General features: G+C 40.4%; 3 protein-coding genes across 3 annotated transcripts in view; 2 read left to right on the plus strand and 1 right to left on the minus strand.

The window, feature by feature from the left end:
- Positions 1–8,582, minus strand: part of LOC134795301 (drebrin-like protein) — a 29,709-nt gene extending 21,127 nt beyond the window's left edge. The window contains exons 1-3 of the mRNA XM_063767112.1: positions 8,365–8,582; positions 6,593–6,764; positions 5,640–5,877 (exon numbers count right to left, since the gene is read on the minus strand). Coding sequence (XP_063623182.1) covers positions 5,640–5,877; positions 6,593–6,764; positions 8,365–8,447 — 493 coding nt within the window. The 5' untranslated portion in view covers positions 8,448–8,582. The remainder of the gene's footprint in view (positions 1–5,639; positions 5,878–6,592; positions 6,765–8,364) is intronic.
- On the plus strand, positions 1,266–5,583 carry LOC134795852 (uncharacterized). Its single transcript, XM_063767785.1, has 3 exons — positions 1,266–1,626; positions 4,818–4,971; positions 5,559–5,583. The coding sequence occupies exons 1-3, from the start codon at positions 1,281–1,283 to the stop codon at positions 5,581–5,583; spliced, it is 525 nt and encodes a 174-aa protein (XP_063623855.1). The 5' UTR covers positions 1,266–1,280.
- Positions 8,583–8,830: 248 nt separating the features above from the next.
- On the plus strand, positions 8,831–10,182 carry LOC134795319 (mitochondrial thiamine pyrophosphate carrier). The gene has a single exon (XM_063767138.1). The coding sequence runs from the start codon at positions 8,964–8,966 to the stop codon at positions 9,927–9,929; it is 966 nt and encodes a 321-aa protein (XP_063623208.1). The 5' UTR covers positions 8,831–8,963; the 3' UTR covers positions 9,930–10,182.
- The last annotated feature ends 1,192 nt before the right edge of the window (positions 10,183–11,374 follow it).

Genomic DNA, 11,374 nt, shown 5'->3' on the forward strand with positions numbered 1-11,374 from the left:
TTGGCATGTTGGCTAGGCACCCAGAACAGCTAAATTTACCTAATGATTTGGTTATTAATTAAAAACAAAAATTGGCATCTTGGCTAGGCACCTTGGGAGCGTAGCCAACATGCCAAACGTTTGCACCACGACAACAAAACGCTATTTCTGTCTCTCTATCGCACTAATATGTAGGAGTGATAGAGACAGAAAGCGCTTCGTTGTCGGAGCGCAAGCGCTTGGCATATTGGCTAGGCCCCCTGAACAGCTAAATTGTACCCAAAGATTTGGTTATTAAATTAAAAACAAAAATTGACATCTCGGCTAGGCACCTTGGGTGCGTAGCCAATATGCCAATCGTTTGCGCTACGAGAACAAAACGGTATCTCTGTCTCTCTATCGCACATCGCACTAATATGTAAGAGTGATAGAGACAGAAAGTGCTTCGTTGTCGGAGCACAAGCGATTGGCATCTTGGCTAGCCCCCCAGAACAGCTAAATTAACTTAATGATTTAGTTATTAAATTAAAAACAAAAATTGTCATCTTGGGTAGGCACCTTGGGTGCCTAGCCAACGTGCCAATCGTTTGCGCTACGACAACGAAACGCTATCTCTGTCTCTCTATCGCACTAATATGTAAGAGTGATAGAGACAGAAAGCGCTAAAAACAGCTAAATTGTACCTAATGATTTGGTTATTAAATTAAAAACAAAAATTGGCATCTTAGCTAGGCACCCAATCGTTTGCGCTACGAGTGCTACGCCAACGAAACGCTATCTGTCTCTCTATCGCACTAATATGTAAGAGAAATAGAGAGAGACTATGCGCAACTCTACGGTGCGTCAACGTTTGGCATATTGGCTAAGCACCCTGATCGGATGATAGAACTAGATAAGTGTATAGCGGAACTCTTCAATGTGTACTATACTTACCTAAACTAAAGTAACAAATGTCAAATCAATCCGACTTTTAAATAGAAGGGTGAAAATCAACTTACAAAATATAACCGATTGTGTACTACAAAAATTAACTTAATTCTAAATAACATTTTAATTGAATAAAACCTTAGTTAGAATAGGCCCACTTCTAGAATAATTATTCTGTTTTTTATTCCGCATTTAAAATAAAAGTCACATGATTTAATCACCTTAATTTTATTCTAAAATAACTAGTGCAAGAATTATTCTAATTCAAATCGATTTGAATAAGAATAAAATTTCTGTTTTTATTTTTATTCTTATTCAAGTTAATTTTTGCCCAACTCTGATGCCAAGTAAACCTCCAACATTGCAAGGATGCGATGTCCGAGCTGGGACAATATGTTAGGAGGGCCGAAGTTGACATAGCACTGCTGCAAGAACCTTATGCATGGAAAAATCGGGTGGCAGGCCTGGGACATCTTGGGGGAGCTCTCTACTACGAAGGGAATGGTGAGCTGCCTCCTAGAGCATGCATTTATGTGAGCAACAAAATAAGAAACATGGGTTGTGTCATGACCTTATGTTACAGAGACCTTGTTGTGGTGGAGACCTACTTCATGAAAGAAGATGGCAAGAGATACAAGGTGGCGCTAGCGTCCTGCTATTTGCCGGGCGATGGAGTGGCACCCACGAAGGAACTAGAAGAAACGGTACTGTGGTACAGAGGTAAGGGGATTCCACTGATTGTTGGTTGCGATGCTAACGCACACCACGAGGTGTGGGGTAGCACCGACACCAACGAAAGGGGCGAATCATTGATAGAATTCATAATTAGCAATGACCTAGAAATTATGAACATAGGTAATACACCAACGTTTGTAACGAGAGCCAGGAAAGAAGTGCTTGACATTACCATGGCAACGAAAGAGGTGAGCGACAAGGTAAAGGGCTGGAGGGTGGATGTGGAGGACAGCATGTCTGACCACCGCAGATTACTCTACAGCATCGATAGTCGCGTAGAGAAGATGAAGGTAAGAAATCCACGTAAAACCGACTGGACGAAGTACGAAGAGGAGCTAAGGGAATTGGCTGTCTCGGGAGTCAGGTATGAGAATGTGAATGACCTAGAAAATGGGTCTCGCAGACTGAAAGAGATCATATTAGGAGCATACCACAAGGCCTGCCCGGAGAAGCTGATACAAACAGGCAAACGGCAGCCATGGTGGAACAGAGAACTACAAAAGGTAAGGAAGAAAGTGCGAAGGGCAATGAGAGTGGCGACAAAGAGGGACGACTCTCAGAGCTGGGACACGTACAGAGAGGTCAGGAATAAGTACACCAGACTAAGAGAGAAAGCTAGACTAGAGGGCTGGAGGAGGTTCACGGGAGATTTAAACAGCTATTCAGAGGGGGCACGAGTAGTGAAACTGCTGGCAGGGGATCGATCGTGCCAACTGGGTAGTCTGAGAGTAAATGGAGACTTAGTTACGGAACCAGAGGAGATATTAAGCGTCATGCTGAAATCACACTTTCCGGACTGCAAAGAGATGACAGAAATGGAGGAGCAGGAAGGTCAGGAGGAGTCAGACTGGGCAGCGGCATTGGAGGTGGTGGAGGAGGAGAGGGTAGAATGGGCGATCTGCTCCTTTGCGCCCTTCAAGGCTGCGGGCCCTGACGGAGTCCTGCCGGCACTACTGCAGAAAGGATATAGATACATAAAAGAGGACTTAGTGGAATTATACAGGGCAAGTATTGCACTAAAATACATTCCAAGGGTGTGGAGAGAGGTGAGGGCGGTTTTCCTACCGAAACCGGGTAAGAAATCATACCAAGAAGCGAAGTCATTCAGAAGCATAAGTCTGTCGTCGTTCGTACTAAAGACTTTAGAGAAAGTGATAGACAAACATATAAGAGAAAATGTGGAAAGCAGTGGAGACCCGCTACATGGGAATCAACATGCTTACATGGCAGGAAAGTCAACGGAGACAGCCCTACACAACCTAACTTTAAGGGTGGAAAGGGCACTAGAAACGAAACAGTACGCACTAGGCTGCTTCTTTGACGTTGAGGGGGCTTTTGACAAAGCAACCTTCGAGGCCGTAGAAGAAAGTCTGAAGAGAGAGGGCATCCGACCGACAATAGCGCAATGGATAGGGAGAATGCTAAAAGGTAGATCCATTACGGCGGAGCTGGGAGGAGTAACAAAGACGATTAGTCCATGAAGAGGGTTCCCACAAGGGGGGTGCCTGTCCCCCCTGATGTGGTGCCTACTTCTGGACTCAATGGTAAAAGAGCTCAACAGAGGAGGCATGTACATGCAGGCTTACTCTGATGATGGAGTGCTGCTAGTGAGAGGAATAGTTCTCACCGTGATAAGAGATATAATGATAAGAGGTCTCAGACAGGTACTGAGGTGGTGCAGAGAGAGAGGGTTGGATCTCAATCCATCGAAAACGAAACTAGTGCTATTCACTAATAGAAGAATAAAGGAGATGAAACCCATAAAGATACAAGGAATAGAACTAGACATGGTGGAGGAATTGAAATATCTGGGCGTTACTTTAGACAGTAAACTCAGGTACAAAACTCACATCAAGGAGCAGACGGCTAAAGCTATAAGAACACTGTTCCAATGCAAAAGGGCAGTAGGAAAGAACTGGGGACTGAAGCCAGGAATGATCCACTGGATCTACAAGGCGATAATACTACCCAGGGTGCTATATGGAGCAGTGACATGGTGGCATAGAGCACATATTAAAGAAAACCAAAGAGAACTAACAAAAGTCCAGAGATTAGCGTGCCTCATGATGACGGGGGCTATGAGAACGACCCCGACACACGCAATGGAGGTAATGCTAGGCTTGAAGCCACTCTGGATTGAGGTGGAGAAAAGAGCCACAGAACAGTGGTATAGAATGAAAGCATGCAAGGAATGGAGAGGAAGCTGCGTGGACAAGAGACACGCGCTGATACAAAGAGAGGCACAATCAAAACTTGAAATGTTGATGGCTAATAATGACCTTATAAAGAGGCAGGAGATTTTTGACAAGAAATATAGAATACACATAGGAGAAAGAGACAACTGGAAGGTGGAAGTCGGACACCCGACGACCATCTGCTTTACGGATGGCTCAAGAAGAAGCTCGACGAAATTAGCAGGAGCGGGCATAGTGATCCCCAAACTGGGAGAGAAAGTATCAGTACCACTGGGCAGATATGCTAGCGTGTTCCAAGCCGAGGTATGTGCTATAACACGCTGCGCAAGCATAATCAAAAAGAGCGCAAAACAAGAGGGAGCTGTTGTAATATATACAGACAGCCAGGCAGCACTAAAGGCACTAAAGAAAATATCAGTTACCTCCTCGCTCGTGAGAGAATGCCGAGAGGAGCTCAACTTGATAGGCAAGCAAAGAAGTGTCACGGTGGCATGGGTACCAGGGAGTAACGGGAAACGAGAAAGCAGACGAGCTGGCGAGGATAGGGGCGGAGACGGAATACATAGGTCCGGAACCGGCTCTGCCTATGTCAGCTGATGTCACGAAGGGAGTCATAGAGAAGGTAAAAGAGATGGAAGCACAGAGAGAATGGGAAGAAGAGACTGGATGCAGACAGTCGAAGATGATGATCAAAGGTATAGACCACAGGAGAACCAGGTATCTTTTGAAACTAGGTAAGAGCAGTCTGAGACTACTGACAGGTATCATTACAGGTCACAATACTCTCAACAGACACCTTAAGATAATGGAAATCAGTAGAGACGCCTCCTGTCCACATTGTGGAAAGGAGGAGACCAGCTTACACTTACTAGCAGAATGTACTATGTACGCGGCACCGCGATATAATACATTCGGTAGAGACACACTAGAAGAAAACGAACTAAAGGACGTCGAACTCAAAGATGTCCTTCTGTTCTGCAGGAAAACAAGAAGATTTGAGGAGAATAGTGTGGGAATGCCGCCGGGACAGTAACCTGCAGCTCCAACTCCAGGGAACCGGGCTGAATGAACGCGACAAGCTATCGACAGCCCGCCTGCTTCCGGCCGGGCGTCCCTACACTACATCTACATCTAAGTACTGACCACGCCCGACGTTGCTTAACTTTGGTCAAAAATCACGTTTGTTCTATGGGAGCCCCATTTAAATCTTTATTTTATTCTGTTTTTAGTATTTGTTGTTATAGCGGCAACAGAAATACATCATCTGTAAAAATTTCTATCTAAAATAGCTATCACGGTTCGTGAGATACAGCCTGGTGACAGACAGACGGACGGACGGACGGACAGCGAAGTCTTAGTAATAGGGTCCCGTTTTACCTTTTGGGTACGGAACCCTAAAAATTAAAGTCTGTGACTGTACATTAGAGAAGCTAAGTAAGCATAGAGTGCTCACTCCATACATCAGTTTTGTTACCAAAACGCCTATTATTTTCGTAGTCGATATCTAGCGTAGTAGCGGAATTACCAGTACTTACTGAATTATCTGAACCACAGTTCAGTGGTGCCTTCTTTGGTTGAATTTTCTCTGGTTTCGATCAGCTAGTCCTTATTAGGATTAGTCCGGACTAATCCCAAGAGGCCAAGACACAGTTTTTGGGTCAGAAGATGACTGTAGACATGCGTTTGTTTTTTGTAAAAATTACCTTGTGTTTTTGTGATTAGATATCCCGAAGTGTCTCTAAGCTAAGGCGCTATGGTAGGGACATCATTTTTGATGGTAAAAAATACTGCTTCAAATGTTACCTGGGTTAACTTTCTGATACGCCGTTCCCACAGGCCCGCTAGGAGGCAGTTCCTCATTCCTCCCAGACTTGAAGTTAAAGTTAGAGCCGGCTTTCGCCAACTTCTCCAGAATCAGTCTCTCCTCAAGGTCATCTTCTGTACGAGCGTGCATGGTTAGGTGGAAGCCCGTGAATAAGGAGGCCACGTGTTTAATGTGGTTCGCGCAGGTGCCTTTGCGGACCGTTGGGGCACCTTCGCCCTGAAAGGGAAAGAAATTGTGTGACTTGGGTATAACAAGATTGAGCAGTCGCTGTGGGGATTAAGGACCGCAACCTTCCAGTTTATTACAACTATAAATGCAATCATCTAATTCTAACCAAAAAGATTAATAAAGAGAGGAAAATGAAACAGAAAGGGAAGAAGAAATACAAAATCTCAACTGGAAGAGGCCTATACCTCTTACGAGGGTTTTGGAATAACTTTTTTAGTAATTAAGATTTATCTTAGAATAAGTACAAATACTTTATAGTGTATGGTTACCCAGAAATAAATGGCTTTTTTATTTATTTATTTAACAAGATTGAGTGTTCGTAGTTTATAGAAGGAAAGCCAAGGTCGCGATTCGAATATTGTGAGGTATTGAGATCATTAAAATTTTAATACTGGATGTCAAAGAAATAAAGCATTATAAATTTGATTTTTGACTGTTGTCTTAGTTAGGCCCCTGGAAGGATCCATAATACAAGGTCATGTCGTATGAAGTTTGAGCGGTCAATGAGTCCCAATATCGAAATCTGACTAGAAACATAACAACAAAATAAAAATCAGTAAGTAACACTTTATTGTACGGAAGAGAGGAATACAGGTACATCAGATAGAACATAAATATTATGCCGATGCCACCCACAGATAAGCAATCAAACATTCTTGTCCTTGCCATTATACAGAAAACAGTCTTATCTCTTATCACTCACCTGCCAGTTGATAAGAACATATTTAGATATACTGCTGTCTGGGACATCTAACTTTAGAAATGCGTATTGTATTTTGCCGCTGTTGAATTCATCGATCAGCTCTATTAGGCCTCCATCTCCTTTGCTTACAAACTTTAGGTCACTGGTTAAGCCGTCATAGCCAAATAGAGCCCTGGAATAGAAAAATGAACATATGAAGTAAATAAATATAAGAATAAATTTTACAGGACAATCTTATACAATTCAAACTCTCACAGGAAGCTGCTTATGTTGTAGCTATTTTGCTAAATAAGGCTAGCAAATTAGGGCCGATACAGACTGGAACCCAACTGCAATTTGTATGGGAACTGCATGTCAACTGCAATGTTGGTGTGCAGTTCCCATACAAGTTGCAGTCCGTCTGTACCGGCTCTTAGAGATGGCTAGGGCTATGACAGGACTGTGGATCTAAATCACTGAAAAGCGTTATAATCTTGATGGAGGTTATTTCATATGACATCATTCAAATTAGGGTTGTGTCGGTCATGAACGAAGAACGGTTAGGAATGAAATCCCATAAAGGACCAAAAGGAACTAAATCTTTTTGCACGACCTTATTCGGTCTTTAGGTCCTTTAGTTCAGTGGGATTGGTGAGCGCTTGACATGAGTGGAACAGAAAATAGACTGAACGAAATGGTTCACAATGACGCTGGCACATGTGCGAACGAGATAAAAGAGTGACAAACAGCCCTAAACCTGAAAAGTATGAAGGAAAATCAAATATTTGTTTTTATTATGTCAAGATTTTAATGTTTAACCGTCATTATAGTATCGTATAACTTGAATCGTAATGAAGTAATTCAGTTGCCAAAGATTTAAAAAAAATACTGTAAAATCGATTCATATTCATTCCAGCTCTCAACGACCGAACTGAACTAAAGGAGCTAAAAGACCAAACTAGTTCGTTTGACCGATTGACCAAGAGCAGAGCGCTCGCTGCAGTAACCGAGCAGGCACAAGCCTAATTCAAATAAGATCCCAATTACATATGGGGTATGATATTTTAAATTGAGGTCAGCAGTTAATTGTAAAACTGATTCGTTATTTATATAAAATACACCAATAATGCAAACATTTACATAAATCATTTGCATTTGTAATGCTTTTGTTATGCTAGTGGCTGAAATAATGTACAGATTCTAATAGTTCACAATACACAAATGTCATCACACAAGTCCAATGTAGATGTAGCAGTATATATCTTTCTAGCATTGCCCCAACATTTAGACAGCTCACAGGGGGGGTATCATATTACAAATAGTAGGTTAAATTAAAACTATAATTATGCAGCACATATGGCTGCTTTAATAAAGGAAACTTATTAATTTTCCTTACTGGTATAAGGAAAATTGTTATAGAATAGTTAATCAAGTCAATTTTCTGATCTGATAAAACTACATTGTTATAACTGGAAAGCTGAAAGAAAATGCACCTAGAATAGTGATCTAGCACATGAATTTTACATCAATTTCTGAGTAAAGCCACATAACATGTTTAATCATATATACCGCATAGTAATACGAAAGTTTTCATTTCACGTAGTGAAAGGAGTGTACTAGAAGCATCTCCTTGTTTGAATTGAATGCAATTGTTGATACCATTGTTACAGCTAATATGGGCGCATCGTGGACACAACTCTAATTGATTCATTTCATTAATGCAGACAAGCTCGCGTTTATTAAATCGGCAAGTAGGTCGCTGTTGTGTAAAACTATAACTTGTTAATACGCACCAGTCAGTATCAGTTTTCTCGTCTAATACGTCCTTCCACGCGGCGACTAACGCGTCCTTGTGTTTATTCAAGTTTATAGCCATTTTACATTCTTCGCATTAACGAATTGAACACTGTAAAAAGCAAAATCTCTGTGAAATCTTTAATGCCGACGAACGGGCGGCCTGACTCACAACAATTTCGACCGACAACAGCCATAGACTAGATAAACCGATGATAATTTGACGACAGCTAGAACACTTGTTGCCATATGTAAATATTTTGTTGTATCTCTTTCTTTCATATCGCAAATGAAAGTGACGACCGCCCTGTAACTTACAACGCGAATACGAACCTCGAAGTGATTACATGAATTGTGTCATGAATGAAACTGTTTAGCACAATGTTAAAAACGTTGAAAGGCAACGAAGCAAATGACGTTTGAGCGAGTGACATTTGATTTGACGTTGACAGCTATCTTATGTTTTGAAGGTCGAAAAATTATAAAATAATATTGAAAAACTATATTATTTTCCCAATATTCGCCGTAAAAAGTGTTATTTTAAGACTGTTTTGACAATTATTGGTTTAGTTTGTGTTATAAGACCCAAGTTTAGAGTATGGTGCTCCTAGTACATAAACATGAATCCAAAGTTACCGCATTTCAGTCTGCACTTGCCGGCGGAGGAGCCGGCGCTTTCACAAGAGCAGTGGCACAGCCCCTGGACGTGCTGAAAATTCGATTCCAACTTCAACTGGAGCCAATAAAACAAGGTTCTAAGTACAGCTCCGTATTTCAAGCCTTATCATCAATTGTGAGGGAAGAAGGACTATCTACGCTATGGAGTGGTCATATACCGGCGCAGTTACTATCTATAACTTATGGAATATTGCAATTTACGACGTTCGAAGAGCTTACAACTGTGTGCAAACATGCAAACCCTCAATTTTTCGATACCCATAGACACGCAATTATTTTTTCTAACGGCGCTGTGGCGGCGACCGTGGCAACAGTGCTCTCCTTTCCGTTCGACACAGTGAGAACGCGGTTAATCGCTGAACAGAAGACTCAAAGAGCCTACAAAGGATTCACTCATGCATTTCACACTATGGTCAGGACAGAAGGGTCTGCAGCTTTATTTAAAGGTTTAATACCCACTTTGGGGCAGATCGCGCCCCACGCCGGTATCCAGTTCGCTATTTACAAGCTTTTCACAGACAATATATTGACAAAACTAAAATTCTTTCAAAGAGATACTCTCGCTGGGACAGTAAAGTCATCTTTACTAGCAAATCTGCTATCGGGATCAATTGCAGGTTTTGTATCGAAGACTGCAATTTATCCTTGTGATTTAGTGAAGAAACGATTACAGATTCAAGGCTTCCAACAGTACAGGACGAGTTTTGGTAAACAAATGTACTGTAATGGTATATTAGACTGTATTAAGTTAACAATAGTTGAGGAGGGGTTCCTATCCCTGTACAAAGGTTATTGGCCCAGTATGCTTAAAGCTGTGCTGGTTTCAGCGCTACATTTTGCTGTATATGATGAAATAAAACATCTACTGATGAGGACACAGACTTGAAAAGTGATCTATAGAATGGTGACAGTGGCATAGAATAAATCGCCATTCTTAAACATTGGTTTGTATTTACGTTTTTGTATGGTAGTAGTCCAAATGTTAGTGTATTGAATTGTGTTCTTCATCACATACCTATGTTTATTATTTATTAATATCACTCAATTATTATTAATACTCACATCACATAATATAGTTAATTAAGGAAATAAGAGAAAAGTTGAATTGATCTTTGTATGAACCTTGTAATATTATTTTATCCTCCTCCAATATTATGTTTTGGCAACAATAATTAGCTACTATTATAATTTTTCGTTGAATTACTATTTCTTAGTTACTTTCCATGAATAATGCCTCAACAAATTCGTTCAAGAATTTGTATTTACATTTCCATACAAAATGCTCTGTTTTCAACTTTTCATTACACACTCATATAAGGGGAAATACTACTATCACTTTAGTGTTGTTTTAGTATAGTATTACTACAGAATATAGATATTATGTTATTTGTTATTATTATGTTATCTTATTCTATTATGTTGCTCAATAGACATGTAATACCACACATTGTAATATAAATAATATCTATAGACAGAGAAACCTAAGAGACTTAAGTATTAGTTTGAATAAAACAATTGTAAATAAAAGCTTTTTATTATACTGGGTCAAGCAAATCTTGTCAGTACCAAACGGCGGCAAATTTAAAAAATCGCGGGTTAGCAACACTGTGTTCGAATAATTCGAAAATCGCGTGTCATCTGTGTTTTATCTGTGGAATGTGGATCGTGAATGACAGCCATCATCTTGTTTGTTTACATTCTGAATCGTTTCTATTTCAAGAGATAATTTGTTAATAATTTTTATTATCATCGTTTTTACACCGCTTTTAAATTGTCCGTCCATATTAATAACAATTTCGAACATTTTCAATAAACCGCGAGTGACAATTTGAATTGACGTACGTAGGGCGCGCTGAGCGGAATAAAAAAGTTTTGGTTCGATGTACATTGTACATTGCTGCTTTTCTTAGGGCAATACTACTCTTTGAGTGTTGCCCTACTTTAGTTTGCTTTACATTGCTACTGACAAGATTTGCTTGACGCACTATAGTTTCTAACAAATGATATACTTACTCTATTTCCGGTTTTATAAAAGCGCAATTTGTGATTAGATAATATATTTATTTCCGAGCACCATAGTCTCCTTTCATACAATAACGGATTTAAAATTATAATTTTCTAAATGGAGCCAACAAAACAGGCAGTTATTTACTGCGCGTTTTGTTAATTATGTATCAGCAACTTATGTATCTGCACACATGCACGGTTGCTGGAAAATAAATTCGTATCTACACTATCTATGAGTTACAGTTTTCTTAATGTTCAAACTTAGGTAGGTACCTAATTTGACAAAATGTATTCTACTTCCCTTTTGTATTTGTACCGAAACTC

This window comes from Cydia splendana, chromosome 12 (genome assembly GCF_910591565.1).
Source record: "Cydia splendana chromosome 12, ilCydSple1.2, whole genome shotgun sequence".
Classification (NCBI taxonomy): domain Eukaryota; kingdom Metazoa; phylum Arthropoda; class Insecta; order Lepidoptera; family Tortricidae; genus Cydia; species Cydia splendana.

Bases quoted from the DNA above. Each gene is read 5' to 3' on its own strand.
- LOC134795852 (XM_063767785.1), top strand. From the start codon at position 1,281: ATGTCCGAGCTGGGACAATATGTTAGGAGGGCCGAAGTTGACATAGCA. The intron at 1,627-4,817 runs GTAAGGGGATTC...TCTGTTCTGCAG, and splicing joins AACGGTACTGTGGTACAGAG to GAAAACAAGAAGATTTGAGG. The intron at 4,972-5,558 runs GTACTGACCACG...TTTTGTGATTAG, and splicing joins TACACTACATCTACATCTAA to ATATCCCGAAGTGTCTCTAA.
- LOC134795319 (XM_063767138.1), top strand. From the start codon at position 8,964: ATGGTGCTCCTAGTACATAAACATGAATCCAAAGTTACCGCATTTCAG.